This window comes from Solenopsis invicta, chromosome 12 (genome assembly GCF_016802725.1).
Source record: "Solenopsis invicta isolate M01_SB chromosome 12, UNIL_Sinv_3.0, whole genome shotgun sequence".
NCBI lineage: Eukaryota > Metazoa > Arthropoda > Insecta > Hymenoptera > Formicidae > Solenopsis > Solenopsis invicta.
Window position 1 is genome coordinate 199,988 of NC_052675.1, and position 17,716 is coordinate 217,703.

The 17,716-nt window shown below is 34.5% G+C and overlaps 2 protein-coding genes across 11 annotated transcripts in view; both read left to right on the forward strand.

The window, feature by feature from the left end:
• Positions 1-351: 351 nt before the first annotated feature.
• Positions 352-7,538, forward strand: LOC113006191 (odorant receptor 13a-like). 4 transcript variants are annotated; one of them, XR_005576005.1, is made up of 9 exons: positions 359-1,430; positions 1,959-2,078; positions 2,484-2,601; positions 2,688-2,949; positions 3,008-3,130; positions 3,320-3,410; positions 3,559-3,695; positions 3,739-3,896; positions 5,701-5,716. XR_005576005.1 is itself a non-coding variant. In XM_039455841.1 (9 exons), exons 1-9 carry the CDS (start codon positions 1,236-1,238, stop codon positions 5,749-5,751), a joined length of 1,230 nt encoding a protein of 409 aa, XP_039311775.1. In that variant the 5' UTR covers positions 368-1,235; the 3' UTR covers positions 5,752-7,538. The 4 variants fall into 4 exon arrangements, 2 of the variants coding, with proteins under 2 accessions (XP_039311776.1, XP_039311775.1); XM_039455841.1 differs by having other exon boundaries at positions 368-1,430; positions 3,764-3,896; positions 5,701-7,538; XR_005576004.1 differs by having other exon boundaries at positions 352-1,430; positions 3,320-3,695.
• A 1,723-nt stretch (positions 7,539-9,261) lies between these two features.
• Positions 9,262-17,716, forward strand: part of LOC105201558 (odorant receptor 13a-like) — a 60,232-nt gene continuing 51,777 nt past the window's right edge. For 4 of the 7 annotated variants that reach the window (XM_039455843.1, XM_039455846.1, XM_039455844.1 and 1 more), the window contains exons 1-2: positions 9,262-10,928; positions 11,041-11,160. In XM_039455843.1, the coding sequence (XP_039311777.1) occupies positions 10,785-10,928; positions 11,041-11,160 (264 nt within the window). In that variant the 5' untranslated portion in view covers positions 9,262-10,784. Of the gene's footprint in view, positions 10,943-11,040; positions 11,161-17,716 lie in introns of all 7 variants that reach the window. The other 3 variants (XM_039455845.1, XR_005576006.1, XM_039455847.1) reach the window with 3 other exon arrangements.

Here is a 17,716-nt window from a genome sequence, read left to right on the forward strand (position 1 = left end):
TTCGTACAATATAAATCGAGATAATTAAATATATGTATCATGTATACACGCATCGTTAAAAGTAACATAATTTAATAGAAAGTTACGAGTTAGCAAATCATACTTGAAGCGCTTCGAAGCATCTGCAACATCTAATGGATCGCACCCTTAGACAGAGTCCTAGTTTACACCGAGCACTTGATACGCGTATTAACTCGTAACTTTCTATTAAATTATCTTACTTTCGACAATGCGTGTATACATGATACATATATTTAATTATCTCGATTTATATTGTACCAGTTTAGTATACTATTCTTTAAATTTATTGCCGAAATTAAGATAATTTAATAGAAAATTACTAGTTAGTACGTGTATCAAGTACTCGGTGTAAACTAGGCCAGAGTATATGCGAGTAACATACACAAATGGATCTACAGACGTGTTTTGTGCAGTTTTTTTATATCAGATTACTCAAAAAAAAGTTTCATTCATACACAATGTTAGTCCCACAGACTCCAACAAAACTTTGCTGGCATGCCGTTTGAATTCTAGTTGACCAAAAAAATTGATCAACCATATCAATCGAAAGAGATTTCAATTTTTTTTTACCTCTTGGTCCGAACCTCTTATCTCATTCCGTCTTTACACAGCAAACGTTCGAAGCTTTATATGGAGTCTTTCAGACTCGCTTGTGTGTTTAAGGATTAATAGAATAGAAAAATTAATCCATCGTTTTAAAAAATATATTGAAAGAGTGACATTAAGGAAGATATAAAGAGTTGTTTTATTTCATTTACTTTTTTTTACATCAAATTATTTTTTTAGTTTATGTCAATTTTTACCAAGTAAGATTATTATTGTTAAACGTAAGACTTTAAGTACTTGCCGAAAATGAGAAGATTGCTTCCAGAACTGTCGCGGAAAAAGAAAAGAAAAAAAAATACTTTTTCGATCGATAAGCTCTATTCGAAGAGAACATACATTACTAACATATGCTAAGCGGCGCGCCTGTCAATAGGGTTTCGCTTTCCCCTAAGTTGTATTTATTGTCAAAAGAATAAATACTATTATCATCCGTACGTGTCCGTGCGGTAAGCTACGCCATGCGTTGCGGAAACGCGTGTGATAACTATTGGAAAATTATAGGCATATAGCATGCACGTTTGTATTATGCAAATGTATGCATCACCTGTCCAGGATCTTAAACTGTCCCTCGTACCAAGGGGACCAAGGAAAGTTTTAAGTAAAATGAAATGAGTTACTTAGATAAAGTCAGAGACAAAAGATTATTTGCGACTAAAAGTATGGACGCCAACTGGAATCATTACTATGGTGTTGTTAAGAAAATAACATCATTGTCGGGTCAGTGGCCCTATCAGAAACCAATAACGAGATTGTTGTGTGTGCTCTTAGTGACTTTGAGTACAATTTCTATGATTATTCCACAGGTAATTTCAAGTTACATACAATCTAAATTTTTATATCACTTATATTCATAAAGTCAGTCAAATCAACATGAAAGGCCAATACTATATAGCCAATATAATATGTTAACAATTTATCCCATGCATACCGCGGAACAAGTTTCAACCTCATTTATATACCGGTCAATTCTACGATAATTTAAGATTCTATGTATGATTCCATACATTAAATGTGTAAAGTTAAAATGTTCAAAGTAGGGTGAATTTATTGGTAATAAATACAAAGTAAAAAAAATAATATGTATGTATAAACGGTTAAAGTCAAAAGAGAAAAAAGTCGCAGTTTTGCGACATGCAATCTCAAATTAATTTTCAATCAAAGTGGAATAGCTTCTATATATATATATATATATAGAAGCTATTCCACTTTGATTACATATATATATATATATATATATATATATATATATATATATGTGTGTGTATATATATACATATATATATATATATATATATGTATGCATGTATGTATATATATATTTGAATTTCTAGGTAGCGAAATTTTTTAAATGTGACGGAAACTTGCAATGTATCTTTGAAACCATGACATCTTACATGTTGACAAGTGTAACGTTGGTGAAACTATACACGTGTTATTTCAACCGATGTAAAGTACGTAAAATTATTCATTTGTGTGGCATTTGTATTTATAATCTCTACTGTCTGTTTCAGTTAAACTTGAGCTGAAAAGAACAGATCTCGTATCTTAAATCTCAACGTTATGTTTACGTGCGTGCGTGCGTACGTGCGTGCGTGCGTGCGTGCATGTGCGTGCGTGTGCATGCGTGTGCGTGCCTGTGCGTGTGCATGCGTGTGCGTGCCTGTGCGTGCGTGTGCGTGTGCGTGTGCGTGTGCGTGTGCGTGCGCGCGTGCGTGCGCGTGCGCGTGTGCGTGTGCGTGTGCGCGCGCGCGCGCGCGCGTGTGTGTGTGTGTATGTAAGGAGGATATCTTATTTTATTATTGTAGAGCATGTTGACCAATAAAGAAAAATTTTTCCTTAATCATTGATGCTTCCAGATGAAAGTTCTTATTGATCAATTATTCGTTGATTGGAACGAATTGGAAACACCTGAAGAATACGAAATTATGAAGAGATATGCCAAGAACAGCAGACGATATTCTTTGGTATATGCTTGTAAGAAAAACAAATCATCCAACTTTCTTTTTCACATTTTTTACATCTCTGCCTATTTTCTTTGCCTTTATCTATGTACGTTGCAGTGTATTGTTTTATGGCCGTATATATATTTATGTCTGTATCCCTTATACCGCAAGTATTGGATGTCCTTTTACCTCTCAATGAATCTCGACCTATACTGCCGACATATCCAGGATATTATTTTGTTGACGAAAGGAAATATTTCTTCTATACCTTTTCACATGCTATTATGGCTTGGGAAATTGCAATGTCTGGAATAGTCAGTCACGACTGTATACTCCTAACTTACATTGAACATGTCTGCAGTATTTTCACTTTAGTCGGGTAAAAACAGCATATTCTTGTTAACAAAATTGATGCTTCATTACGAATATATTTGCAGATTACGATTTGAACGATTAATGTGCAAACGTAATAACACCATGAACGTTTTACATTCTCATACAAGTGACGTGTACCGCAAACAAATTGCATTTTCTGTGTATACGCACCGAAAAGCTCTAAAGTGAGTAGCTAATTAATAGATAGATAGATTATATACATATACATATATATATATATATATATATATATATATATATGTATATATATATCAGAGAGAGAGAGAGAGAGAGAGAGGAGAGTCAAAGACAGCAGAAAGTGGAAAGAAAAACTTTAATTCTTGTTATCATTGTGTCTCACGCTTGTGCCATAGATTCGCTCAACTGATCGAAGATACCTTTTCGTTAACTCTGGCTATACAAATAGCGCTAAATACAATAATGATTAGCATTACATTATTACAAGTATGTATTTATTTCAAAATTTTATTCAACGTTTGGGCTTTACGCAAACACTTGAAATCAGATATACTTATCAGTATACTTTTGAAAAAAATAAGAAAAGACATATATGCACAAGAGAAATTAAAATGTTATATTTTTCGTATTGGAGATCACACAGCAGAATGCCGATATTTTAGAAGTGATAAGATACGTGATGTATGTCGTTGGTCAATTAATCCATCTGTTCTGCCTCAGTTTCGAAGGACAAAAGCTGATAGATCACAGTCTTCAAACGCGCGATAAAATGTAAGATGAATAATTTTATGACGATTACTTTATTGGGATTCAGTTAGCGTGTCATTGAAGCGTTGCAGTTATAATAGTCTCTGGTATGAAACATCTCCCAAGACGCAAAGAATACTTTTGTTTGTGATGCAAAAGAGTCTTCAACCTATTTTCTTAAGCGCTGGCAAGATCTATATTTTCTCAATGGAGAACTTTACCATGGTAAATTTTATAATATACATACATATGTTGATTACGATGATTCCTAATAAGTATAAAAATTGTGAAGGGAAATATTCTTTGTCTTATTTTAAGAAGAAGAGATTCTATAAATATGTGTCCTAAACTGCTTTCTTTTTAAAATACAAAGCATCTATGTTGAGAAAAAAAAATTTCAAAAATCTAGAAAACGCTTAAAAATATTTTATTTATATTTAATGCGTGTACTAGATAAATTAAGAATTATTTTCCAGTATCGATAAAACATTTTTACATTCACCAGAAATGTGCATATAGAAAATTACATTGAATTTGGTAATTATTTACTATAGGGGACCCAGCTGTAATCATGTTGACCTTGACATATGTTATAGAGGTAATGATATTAAACAACTTTTCCTTAGAAATTAATTGGCGCTTTTCTACAGATTTCGAGATATACTTAGATAAAGAAAAAACATTTTTTTTTTAATTATTTCAGAAAATAATTATTTTACAAAAAAATTCTGATCAAACAAAAAATAAAGCTTGTGGTAAGTTCTACAAAAAAAGGTCATATACATATTTTACCTAATTTTAATATTTTAGTCGTTACAATAGAAAAACTGTTTTAAAATGAGTTCTTTTTATTTTCATTAATAATTCATTTTCAGTAATAACCAGACATATACTCACACACTTAATGAGGAATTTGTTTTGCGTGGAAAGTTAAAAATCCATATGGTACAGAGAACGCGTTGGCGGAGAAGGGGCTCCGCCCCTCTCCTTACACCCTCTTCCTGTATATTTCCTAACTCAATCCCTATTTTAATTGTAATTTGGCCAAGGATATCCAATTGACTACGTTGCGACATTAGATTTGAAATTATGTCCAAATTGTAACTAAAATAGAGTTGAGTTGGGTTAGGAAAAATATAGGGTGGAGGGGTGGATCCCCTTTCCCGCCCATGCGTTCTCTGTACGATATGTGAAAATTGGAATTTTTCAAAATTTGTTTAAAATGGTTTTTCGATTATAACGACTAAAGTATTGGAATTAGGTAAAATCTGTATAAAATCTTATTTGTAGAGTTTTTTATAAGCTTTATTTTTTATTGGATACTTTTTCTTCTAAAATAAATATTTTCTAAAATAATTAAGAAAAACTGTTTTTTCTTTCTCTAAGTATATTTCGAAATCTGTAGAAAAGCGCCAATTAATTTCTAAAGAAAAGTTGTTCAATATCCTTGCCTCTATAACGTACGTCAAGGTCAACATGATTGGAGTTGGGTTCCCTATAGTAAATAATTACCCTTATTAATTATCTACCTATTTATCAATTTATTGATTTATTTATTCATTTATTTATTTATTAATAAACAATTGGAATACAATTTTGATCGAGAGAGAAAGAGAGAGAGAGAGAAAGAGAGAGAGAGAGAAAGAGAGAGAGAGAAAGAGAGAAAGAGAGAGAGAGAGAGAGAGAACGTACAGTAAATCCAAGCTAGGAGCTCTGCATGGCCTCATATGTTACACTTGTGCGTACTCCAGACTCCTTGCAACTTGGTTGTTCAACTTTAATAAATATAATAATCTGAGCAAAAATTGAGAAAGAAAATATTAGTTAAAAAATTCCATCTTCTTTCATTTCCCAAAATATTAATTAAGAGGGGTATCGGATACCCCGTATACTCTTGTAGGATCTTTTCTTCCTTAAATAAACAAGAAACATTTCCCTTACAATTTCTAATACTCATTTGAGAATTACATTGTAAACGTACAATAATTTATAGTTTATTTAATAATACGTGTAATATGTATATTTTAAGATCGTGCAAACTTCAATGTCATACTTTACCGTACTCTCGTCTTTGGAATAATTAAGGAACGATCTGCAGTGTTGAAATATCAAACATTAGAACCTACGAATATATCCAGATTATCCAGCCAATCCACAAAAGTTGTAATTCTGAGTGTATTAACATCAAGACAAGTTATCCATTAGTACATGAGTAACATTTGCGATAACATACATATATTAATTGTAATCATTTTAAGAAATCTTCATCACTTGCTGACCTTTATGTATTAGAGTACTAGCTTGAAATCAAACGGAGTTGCGTTATAAAAAAGTATTCGTAATTCGAGAAAGTAAAAGTGTAATGAGAGAATAAACATGTAAATATTATAAGATTATAGTTACAAGGTAACGCTGTGTAGAAACAATTGTAAGGTATGAGGTAAAAATCACCCTCATTTATCCTTATTACCGCAAATCATCGTTAAATGTAAGGTAAAATTTCTCTTCCCTCACGAGACAGTAAGGGTCTGCTAAATCAAGTTTTTAAAAGTGTAAAAAAAAGAAAAGGAAAGAAACGCGTGTCACTATTAGAAGATTAAAAAGTTTTCTCGGGAATTATATAAACGCCGCGCGCTGTACGCTCGGCGTTTATATAATTTCCAAGAAAATTTTTTACTACGTTTCATACACGGAGGGAATTCGCAAATGACGTGCGATGCTTGGAACACGCGCGGATTCACATAAATTTTCTATAAATGTTATTCCTGTGAAAACGACACACTATGTGTGTGTCGTTTGTTGTACTCTGTGCGCGGTAATCGACAGAAGTATATCGCGCACGTGCTATACAGTCTATAGCGTTTGCATTATATGGTTTATGATGTGTTTTTACTATCTCGTAACTTGTCAGACTATATGTATTCTCATGTTGAGGGATGAGAACAAGCGAATAAAACGATGAACAAAAATTTTTGTGACAAAGAAATTTTCTGTCAACTGTCGTCTGCAAATTTGCAAGACCAGAAACGAAGAATCCGCCATCAACTAATGTCGTGAAGCAATTATTAAGATGTTAAAAAAATGACGTCATTGGCTGGAGATCAGTGGCCTTATCAAAAATCGGAAACGAAGTTGCTCGGCGTCAGCTTGATAACTCTAAATATATTTTCCGTAAACGTTCCGGCGGTAACACTGATTAAATTTTAATTTTATATTGTATTTATATTGACATAAATTTTGAGCCTAATGAAAACAATAATATTTCCAGTTTGCCAGATTTGTAATATGCGACAGAAACTTGCAATGTATTTTGGAAGCTATGACATCGTTAATATTAGCAACGATAAGTTTAGTGAAATTGTACACGTGCTACCTTAATTGCAACAAAGTGCTGTGTAACGCGTATATACGAAGTCTTCTTTCCATGATACTTTTTTGAACAAATTGAATTGGGGTGCATTTGTTTATTTTTTACCTTACTTTTGTAACTACATTTTTTTTATGTATAGACATTTTTGATAAAAGGCACAGAAAAGCATCAAAGAATTCAATTGATATAGGTATATGTCATCGGTTATACAAGTATTCGTTCTGATCACATTTTCTAACGATCAAGACGATTGCTTCGATTGCTGCCGCGATTACCTATCAATTTCAGAAACTAGTAATTAATAAAAAAAATAATTTTCTTATCTTGTCAGTACTTATAACAACTCGGCCCAACAATATTTTATACATATCTACTAATTATAAGATAAAACATTGTAACAGTCTGCAGTTATAATCAATTAGTATAAAGTACTATGTGTGTGTGTGTATTTCTCTTCTCTTTCGTGTATGAAAATTGAACATACAATTTAATAATTATTACACAATTATCATCATCTCTTGCGTAGTATATGTCTTTGTAGTTGTTTGTCTATTTTTGTCAATGTCTCTTATTCCGTAATTGTTGGATGTTGTATTACCTCTCAATAAATCCCGTCCTATTCTATTGACATATCCGGGATATTACTTTATCGACGAAAGGGAATACTACATCTTTTTGCATGCTATCATAGCTTGGGAAATTACTTTAACTGGACTAATTGCTCACAATTGCATATTTTTATTTAATGATTTATTAATTTTTTGTTCGATTTTCTTGTAAAATTTATCTAAGCACCTCTTCTTTTTACGCCTATTTTAATTTTATAAAGTTTTTGTGATTCTGTCGGAAATTTTGATAATATTAAAATAGATGAGTATTTTTTAAATTGTAATATGTATAAAAAGATCAAGAAGTTTTAAGAAATTCAAGATTCTTAAATTCAAAACAAGAAATGCATTACCAAGAAATAGTCAAGATAAGAAAACCTAAATTTCTTATCTTGAAAATCAAGACAAAACAAGAAATGCATTTCAAGACAAAAAATCTTGTCTTGATGAAACATTAATGTTCATTGCGTAATCGCAATGACAAAATGAATACTGTAAATACTAATACGGATGATACATACCGGAAAAAACCGCGTTCATTGTGCATGCACAGTTTTAAAGTAAATAACTTTAAGGTAAATAACAAAAAGTTTTAGGGCAAATATACAAAGTCGAATGATTAGACCAAATATTAGAGCAACATGTATCTGTAAATGTAAGAATACTTATCTAGAATAAAAACTTTGACAAAATTCAATTCATTGTTAAACTTTCATCTATTGTTTGTTACACACTCACACGCGCACGCGCACGCACGCACGCACGCGCGCACGCACGCACGCACAAACAGGTACGCGTAACATCTCGAAGATACGTTTTGTGTTCCTTTTGCTATGCAGTCATTTTGATAGTAACAATAGGACTGAGCATTACACTGCTACAAGTACAAAGTCATTTATTATGAATATGAAATTAATAACTATTTTTTGTACAAAATAAAATGTACGTTTTTTTTATTGTTCTAAAAACGACGCAGCAGAACGATGATAGCAACAATAATTTAAAAACAATAAAATTTGCGTTATACGTTATTAGTGAACTGATGCATTTGTTCTTTCTCATTTTTGAAAGACAAAAGCTGATAGTCTTCAGATACGCGAGAAAATGTAAGATAATTCTTTCAAAAAAGAAAGAAATATAATCATTCATCTATAAATACATATTCGTTACATATCTCATACATAAAATTCACATTTGTGTGAAATATAACAGATATGATAATTGGTACAATATAGATATGTTGGTACAATACATCCATCAAATCACAAAAATTAATTACTTATACTGACAATGATGAAGAGTCTTTGATTGAGTTTCTTAAGTTTACGTTTTCTCTCGAGAGAGCTTTACCTTGGTAAAAGAAGAATTATTATAAATAACTGTTGCTTCTTCAATGTGCTCTCACTGCATACACATGCATACATATAATGCTTTTACTTTGGGAAGGCCCCAACTGCCTACAAAATCGATTGCCTACAGCGTCGATAGCCAACGCACGTTTGCCTACAAATCTTTCGTACACAAAACCTTTATTCACAAAATTGATCGTACACAAAAATTTTTGCCTACAGTTTGATAGCTTACAAGGTCTATTGCGCACAAATATTAAATTGAGAAACAAATGTACGTTTGCACACAAAAATTTTTGCCTACAGTTTGGTAGCCTACTTGCTCCATTGCGCACAAATATACAATTCAGAAACAAATGTACGTTTGCCCGCAAAAATTTTTGCCTACAGGTCGATAGCCAACAAGCTCCATTACGCACAAATATAAAATTAAGAAACGAACGTACGTAATTTTTCTATTTTAACCCACTCCTTTTAATTTCTATACAAAACCAAAATGGTACTATGTGCGTATTTCCATTGAAGAATCTCTCTGTTCGAACTCAAGTGGATATATTTAATTTAAAAAAGTTTTCAATGGAATATATAACATTTAATCTCTAAAAATTAAAGAGAAAACAGAAATTAAAAAGTTTTATTAAAATAAAAATTTTTATACTACTAAAATTGTCGCATTGGATTTATAATTTTTTACTTGTGCACAATAAAGTTCGTAGGCAAACGTATTGTAGGCAATAATGTTATGTGTGCAAACGTACATTCGTTTCTCAATTTTATATTTGTGCGCAATAGAGCTTGTAGGCTATTGAATTGTAGGCAAAAATTTTTGTGGACAATCAATTTTGTAGATAAAAGATTTTGTGTACGAAAGATTTGTAGGCAAACGTGCTTTGGCTATCGACGCTGTAGGCAATCGATTTTGTAGGCAGTTGGGGCTCTCCCTTTTACTTTAAGGCTCTACAAACTTCATTGTCGTACTTTACGGTATTCGCATCAATTCAATAACTGTTATTCCGACATATGATTAATTATTATTTGTGCAATAGCAATTGATTATCGAAAGCAAAAGCTGCATTTGTATACCTTTGATTGAAAGTCTATTATATATATTATTGTTAACGCACGCTACACACATGTGTAGGTATATTTTTTATTTTACATTTTTTATTTTAATTTACCTTTAATGTTATCGAATGTTGAATTGTATTTAACTTGTTGCAAGTCTCTTATTGCGAATGGAATGCAAAGAAGCTAGAGTCAAGGAAAGAAAAGAAGGAGGAGGAGGAAAAGAACTGAAACACGTAGCTTTTATTTTGATAGATACATTTTCCGTCAACGGATAAAATTTGAAAAATTATATATCAGTATAGATCGAGTTTCGCTTTTCCTGCTCTATATTTAGTGTCAAGGAAAGAAACGTTGCTTTCATGTGTTACTCAATCGTGTAAAAAAAGTTATTATATACATGTCATTGTTGCATTAGGGCGTGCGTACGCGATACCGCTAGTTGATTTGAGAAACACCCCTAGATATACGTACTAAGAAAGAAAAAAAATTGTAGGAAGGGAAACCGAGCCGCGTATATAGCTGTATTATTATTAGCGTGTAATGTATGATATGTTCAAGGTCCACTAAATTATATGTCCTATAGCAAGGGAGATGGGAGACGTGGGTAAAATAAAAATTTACAGTTAGTCGAAACTGCACGTGACGGACGTCTCTTATTCTCTTTGAACGCAAGACTGTCTAGGACTCCGACTGTCTTATCTACGCGCTTACAATCGCAATGGAGACTCCAAACCATTGTTATTACGGTGTCGTTAAGAAAGTATTATCGTTGGCCGGTCAGTGGCCGTATCAGAAGCAAAAAACAAAATTAATCTGTTTGAGTATTGTGACTTTGAGCATATTTTCTCTCTTTATTCCACAGGTAATTGATAAAATGTATGTGCGCGCGCGGTAGAGCTATTTCTTCTTAATTAGAAGCTTTGTTTTAGAAACAGTGATAAATAAAGCTGTATTTTTTGTTTATTTAATTTCAGATTGCTAGATTGGTCGAATGTCATGGAGACTTGCAATGCATATTTCAAACCATGGCAGCATACATGTTGACAACTGTAGCATTAGTGAAGCTGTACACATGCAATTTGAACCAATGTAAAGTACGTACATGCTCCGGCCAGCCGCTTCAAATTACGTAACATATATTATACGTATATTTTCATGACGCTCTAATTTATTATACAATAAAGTGTTTGGGATTTTTTAAATGATAATGAAAACATGTTAGTGGATGTATTGTATAAGGTTAATGATAAAAAAAGTAAGCATTATATGCCTTGCATCAAAGATATTAAAGGCTATCGTTTAAATTTAAAAAAAATTTTTTTTCTTTTTTTAACATTTTTAGCTAAAATTAAAAAATTTTTAGAGACATGAATTTTTTTAGGATTTTTTCTATACTTTCAGATAAAAATATTAATTTTAGTAACAAAAATTTAATAGTATCAAAAAAAGTAATTTTTTAGATTTAAATAAAGAAATGAACAATTTTATACAGTTTTGAAAATCTAAAAAAATTTTCACAAATACTTTAATACATTAAGTAAGTTTTTAAAACCAAGATTTGTATTAGCAAAAACGATTCCGGATACATTAAAATATCACGCGATTATTCCTGCGAGAGAAGATTAATTAATTTTAAAAAAATTCAGTTTTTATGAAGAACAAAAATTTTCCTCAAAAAATAAAGAAAAAAAAAAATAAGTCTAAATAATATATAATGCAGACGTTACAACTATTTTTTATTTAATAGTTATTTGTTAAAAATATGTTATTTACTTAGTACTAAATAATTGGATAATAAAAAATGATATTATTTAGCTTTTGGCTGAAATTATAATTTTGTATTGGAAAAAATATTTGTTTTTAAGAGGATTTCATTACAATCCCAAAATTTGCTTTATGGTGCAATATTCTACATGTATTAAAGTAGTAGTGGTAGTAGTAGTGCTTTATTCCCTTTGCGGGGTATACTGCGGACCTCCGCTCCGCTTACAAAATACCTATGCTATCTTTTCATTCCGCACGAGAGAGAAGAAAAAACAAAATACACACTCATCCATACATTATTCTACACTCATTCCTTGGACCTCCGTTTTTGCCGCATTTTCGTTCCTTTCTTCCATACTTCCTTAATTCCAACTTCCTCCTTCCCTCATTTCCTCCAGTCTCTTCATCCAAACCTCTCCTTCCCCCCTCTCACCTAAAACCTCTTGTACCATCTCCTGCCATCTCTTTTCTATCCCCCAATCCGTGCATTCCTCCCATATATGTTCCCACGTTTCCTCCCCCCATCCACATATCCTACACTTCCTTTCCTCTTCCTCTTCCCAGTATCTACTTCCTCTCATACCGTCTCCTAACCTAAACCTCGCAATCCTTTTCCATCTTTCCTGCTTCCAATACCTCTTCAAGTACTCCTTCTTCTTCACTTTGTTATACCATCTGTTGAAACTCAAGCTCCTAATTCTTTTCCACCTTTCCTCCTTCTGCCGCCTCCTCTCTCTTGCTACCACCTCTTCTCCCCTTAACCCTACCTTTTCTCTCAACTTTTCTATCTCCTTGATATTCCAGCTCTTTTCTTCTTTCTTCTTCTTTCTTTCTCCCATTTTCCCATCACTTTTCCCTCATTCGCTCTATCTTTTATCTTCTCCCAACACAGCCTTGTCAACTCCCCTCCTTCTTCTCCCAGTTTCTTTTCATAACTCCATGCCCTCATTCCTGCCCTTCCCCTTAATTTTTCTCTCTGCATATCCTCCCTTATTATGTACCTCGATGTGTACCTTCCCACTCTTATTACCCATTTCAAATACCTGTCCTGTATCCTCTCTACCCCTTCCCTTTCTTTCCACCCCCAAATTTCTGCACCATAGCTAACTATCGTTTACACCAACCTATCAAATAACCACATCTTTTTAGCCCAATCCTTTCCGAATTTCCTCTTTTCTATTCTCTATACCTCTTTCATTACCACCGCTCCTTTTTTGACTCTTCCCTCTATATGCTTTTTCTGTTCCCCATTTGCCATCATCATGTACCCCAGATATTTATACCTTTCTACTTCTTCTATTTCATTTTCTTTCCATTTCCATATTATCTTTTTCTGTCTCCTACCCTCTCTTCTACACCTCATCACTTTCGTTTTCTCCACATTTACCTCTAATCTTTTTTGTTCTACATATCCTTCTAATGTTTTTATTAACCTTTTCATCCCTGTTTCATCCTCTGCCACCACCGCCACATCATCCGCATACGCCAAGGAATAGATTTTTCTTTCCTTTACCTTTACGCCCCCTTCATCCCTCCTTTTCTAACTCCTCATCTAAATTCGCTAGTAGTAGTGTGAACATGCAAGAGCTCAACGAACATCCCTGTCTCACTCCTCTACCTGTCCAAAAATTTTCCCCCTCTCTTTTCCACACCCTTACTCTACTTATTGTCTCCTCCAAAACTTTCTCACACCTCATCACCAGACTTTCTCTCACTCCCTTCCTTCTCATTGTCTGTACCAGTATCTCCCTATCCACCAAGTCAAACGCTGCTTTCATATCCACAAACATAACTATTTTGCCTTTCGTTTCCGCTATTTTCTTATTTATTAGATAGTTTAATACGTATATGTGATCTATCGTTCCTACCCCTCTTTTGAACCCCGTTTGGCTTGGTAGTAATATCCCTTTATTCTCCACTTTTTCCTTCAATCTCTCCGCCAAAACCACTGCGTACACTTTATACGCCGTTTGCGTAAGCGTAACCCCCCTATAGTCTTCTACTTTTTCTCCCTTCCCCTTTTCACTATTGGTACCATTATCCCCTCTCTCCATTCTTCCGGCCATCTCTCTTCCTTCCACACTCTATTGCATATTTCCCAAAGCCATTTCCTTATTTCTTTTCTCCCGTATTTCCATACTTCATTCATAATCCCATCCTCTCTCGCCGCTTTTCTCTCTTTTAATTTCATTATTGCCCTACCAATTTCCATTCTACTAATCTCTTTTTTCTTCTCTACCCCTCTCTCCATTACCTCCCCTCTTATCCTCCACTCCACTCCCCCCAGTACCCCTCTAAAGTGTTTTTCCCACTCTTCCATTTCAATCCTTTCCCTGACTCTTTTTCTTTTCCTCCTTCCTTTATTCACTACCTTCCACACATTCTTTTCGGATCTTATTCCTTCTATTTTCTTCTCCCATCTTTTCCTCTCGCTTTTCTTGTTTTCCTCACAATGTTCCCTGTACCTCCTCCTCATTTCCTTATATTTTTTTCCCTCTTTCCTTCTCTTCCTTCACCTCTTTAATTTCTCCACAACCTTTCTTTTCCTATCCCTACATTCCTCATCCCACCATCATCTCTGTGCCTTCTTCTTTTCCTTCTCTACTCTCTCTAATGCCACTTCTACTCTTTTCTTCATTTTTCTCCAAACCTCCTCTACTCCCTCACCATTACTATCCTTCTTCCCAAAGTATTCCTCAAATTTTTTTTCTTCTTTGTTCAAACTCCTCTTCTTTCTCTTCCTTTCTCTTTTCCGAACCTTTCTTCCCTTTGCCTTCCTCCCTCCATCCATACCGTTATCAGCTGATGGTCGGAGTCCACTCAATCCTCCACCTTCATCTTTTCCACCTTTCTTCTTGTTTCCTCATTTCCGATCACGTAATCTATTACGGTCCTTCCTTTTCTCCTGTATACGTCCATTTCCCCTTTTTATCCCCCTTTACGCTTCCATTCAATATCGACTATCTCAATTCTCCTATATAACCACATAGTTTCTTTCCTTCTCTATTCATTTTTTTATTCTTCGAGCTCCTCTTTCTCTGTTCTACCCCTCCCTCTTCATCCTCACCTACTCTTTCCCCTTCTCTCCCCGTCTTAGCATTGAAATCCCCCATATTAACACCCTCACTCCTTCCTCTCCTTCTTCCATTTACTCTCTCAGCTGCCCCATTTTTTCCTCCAAATTTCCATTCACATACACTCTTATTAACCTCCACCACTCTCCCCCTAAATTTACTTTTACTGCTTGTAATCCCTCCTCTTTTCTTTTCTTATCATCTTTTTCTATCCGTATCCCTTCCCTTATCCCCATAATCATTTCTCCCATTGCCCTCCTTTTCTTACTCGTCTTTGCCGTCTCTTGCATTTCCTACACGTATCCTTTTGGCAGCCATTTTTGAACTCTTTTCCGTTCCTTCTTTTGTAACCAAGTCTCACTCCGGAACATCACATCCCATTCTTTTAGTCTCTCCCTGAAATTCTTCTCTTTGTTTTTCATGCCTGCCACATTCCAAAAGCCTATCTTATACTTTTTACCATTTTTTTTTCTTATTCTTCCTCTTTTTCCTATGCTTCTCATTTTCTATATTTCCTTTTTTCCCCCTCTCCCTCTCTCTCCGTCCACCACCCTACTAAAAATCCCCTTTCTCTTTTTTCAGCCTTCTACTCTCCTTTATCCTCCCCCCTTCCATTCTCTTACTTCTTTTCCGTGCCATTCCTTCAACTGGTCCTTAATCTCATTCCATATCCATAATTTCTCCTCAATCCATATTTTCATATATTCTACTCTTACTTTCTTACCTTTCTTCTTTATCCTTTCTGCTTCCTTCCTTATCCATCACTCTATCCTTCTCTTCTTTTCTGTCAAATCATCTACTATCCACTCCTTTTTTTCCCTTAGCTTGCTTTTTCTTTCATAACTTCAATTTTCTCCCCTACACTCGCTAATCTTACTCATACCATTTTCTTTCCCTCCTTATCTTTCTTCCCTATACTCCTTATCCCTTCCACTCTCGCTATCTTCCCTGTTGCCCACTATCTCTTCTATCTTTTTTTTTAACCCCTCTATCGCTTTCTCCTTTGCTTTCACTACTTTTATAATTATATTTCTCTTCCTCTCTTTCTTTTTCTTTTTTCCCCCCTCTAACTCTATTTTCTTCATCCTTTCTTCTAAATTCTTCATCTCTCCTTTTCTCCTTTTCTCTATCTGCTTTACCTTTTCCTCCTCCTTTCTTTCCTCACCCCTTTCCTTTTCCTTCTTCCTCCCCCTACCTTTCTCGATTTCTTTCACTCTTTTCTTTAAACTGTCTAATTTTTTCCTCATATCTTCCATTTACTCTCTCATTTCTGCTTTCCCCTCCTTCACCTCTCTTAATTCTGCTTTAATTTCCTTAAAACTCTCCCTCACCTCCCTTAATATCTCACTTAACCCCTCTTCTTCCTGTTTTTCCGGCTGCTTTTCCGGCTGTTTTTTCTGCTGTTTTTCCGGCAATCTCAATACCTTTAAACTTTTCTTAAAAATATCTGCCTGTAATGCATCTATCTCCTTCCTTTTCTCTCCTCTCTTAAACGCATCTATCAGCGACAGACTATATACTCTATCCTTCATCAAACCTTCTGCTTTGCTCGGTCTTTCCACCTTCTTCTTCTCCTTTCCTTTCCCCTCTTTTTGCCTTCTTATCTCCCTTCCTTTCTCTCCACTTCTTTTTCCTTCCTCCATTTCGTTCTTCTCTTATCTTATTGTCTTTTCCTTTTTCAAATTTCCCACGTCCCCGTTTGATCTTTGCGTTTTCCACTTCTGCCACGACGGCGCTATCTCTGCCTTTTCTTCTGCTTAGTGCTTTCTCCACTGTCGGAAAATATATTTCAATATAATCTTTTTTTATATTTTAGCATAACGAGCATTTTTGTATTTAAATCTAAGCGGCTCACTTCGTTGATGTTTTAAACCCAAATAATTCATTTTTCTTTTATTTTCCGTACGTGTAGACCCTGTGAAGTCTTTTGTCATTACAACCGCTTATTTAAAATTGTATTCAGATTTCTCTCATCTCGAATATTAAATATTTCAATAATTACAATCGTGTCTTAAGTGTGTTTTATTGAGCGAACACTATTTCGCAATCTACGTCTCTACAACAGGTTATGGGCCCACAGGTCTTACTCTATACACGAGTGAATTCCGAATCGTTATATCTTTGGACGCCACATTACTCTCTGTGCTCGCCCGTGCTCACTCCGAGAAGTGAATTAATCGACGCAATGCAGTCTTCTCACGTCACACGTTTTGAATTCCTTAACTGAGAGAACTACGACACTTGGAAGATTCATATGGAGGCGCTTCTGATTAAAAATGACGAATGGGAATTTGTAAGCGGTACGTACACAAAACCCGAGCCGATGGCAATGCCGAGAATGCCGCAGCTATTTCCGCTTGGTTAAAGGGCGATAGCAAAACTCGTTCTGACATCATCCTCGCAATAAGTTCATCTGAACTTAAACAAATTAAGGGATGTTTAATCTCGCGTGCTGTGTGGCTTAAATTGGAGTCTATTTACCAGTCAAAAGGGCCGGCGCAAAAAGCGACCCTTTTGAAAAGATTAATGCTTCACCGATGGAGAACTCTGATATTCGAGAGCACGTTGGTTTGTTTTTCAATGCCGTCGATAAGCTGAAAGATATGGATGTGGATATAAATAACGACGTTTTAACTATAGCATTGTTATACAGCTTGCCGCCAAGTTTTAAAAATTTTTGCGTGGCGATCGAATCGCGCAATGACTTGCCGGATTCGAATGCCTTACGTGTGAAGATCATCGAGGAATCTGATGCTCATCGTCACGAGAAAAGTTCCGGATCAACAGCCATGCTCACGAAACCGTCTCAGAA

Coding starts and splice junctions, on each gene's coding strand:
- LOC113006191 (XM_039455841.1), top strand. CDS start 1,236: ATGAGTTACTTAGATAAAGTCAGAGACAAAAGATTATTTGCGACTAAA. Junction 3,696..3,763: donor CTTCAAACGCGCGATAAAAT/GTAAGATGAATA, acceptor GAAGCGTTGCAG/TTATAATAGTCTCTGGTATG. Junction 3,897..5,700: donor CAATGGAGAACTTTACCATG/GTAAATTTTATA, acceptor GTATATTTTAAG/ATCGTGCAAACTTCAATGTC.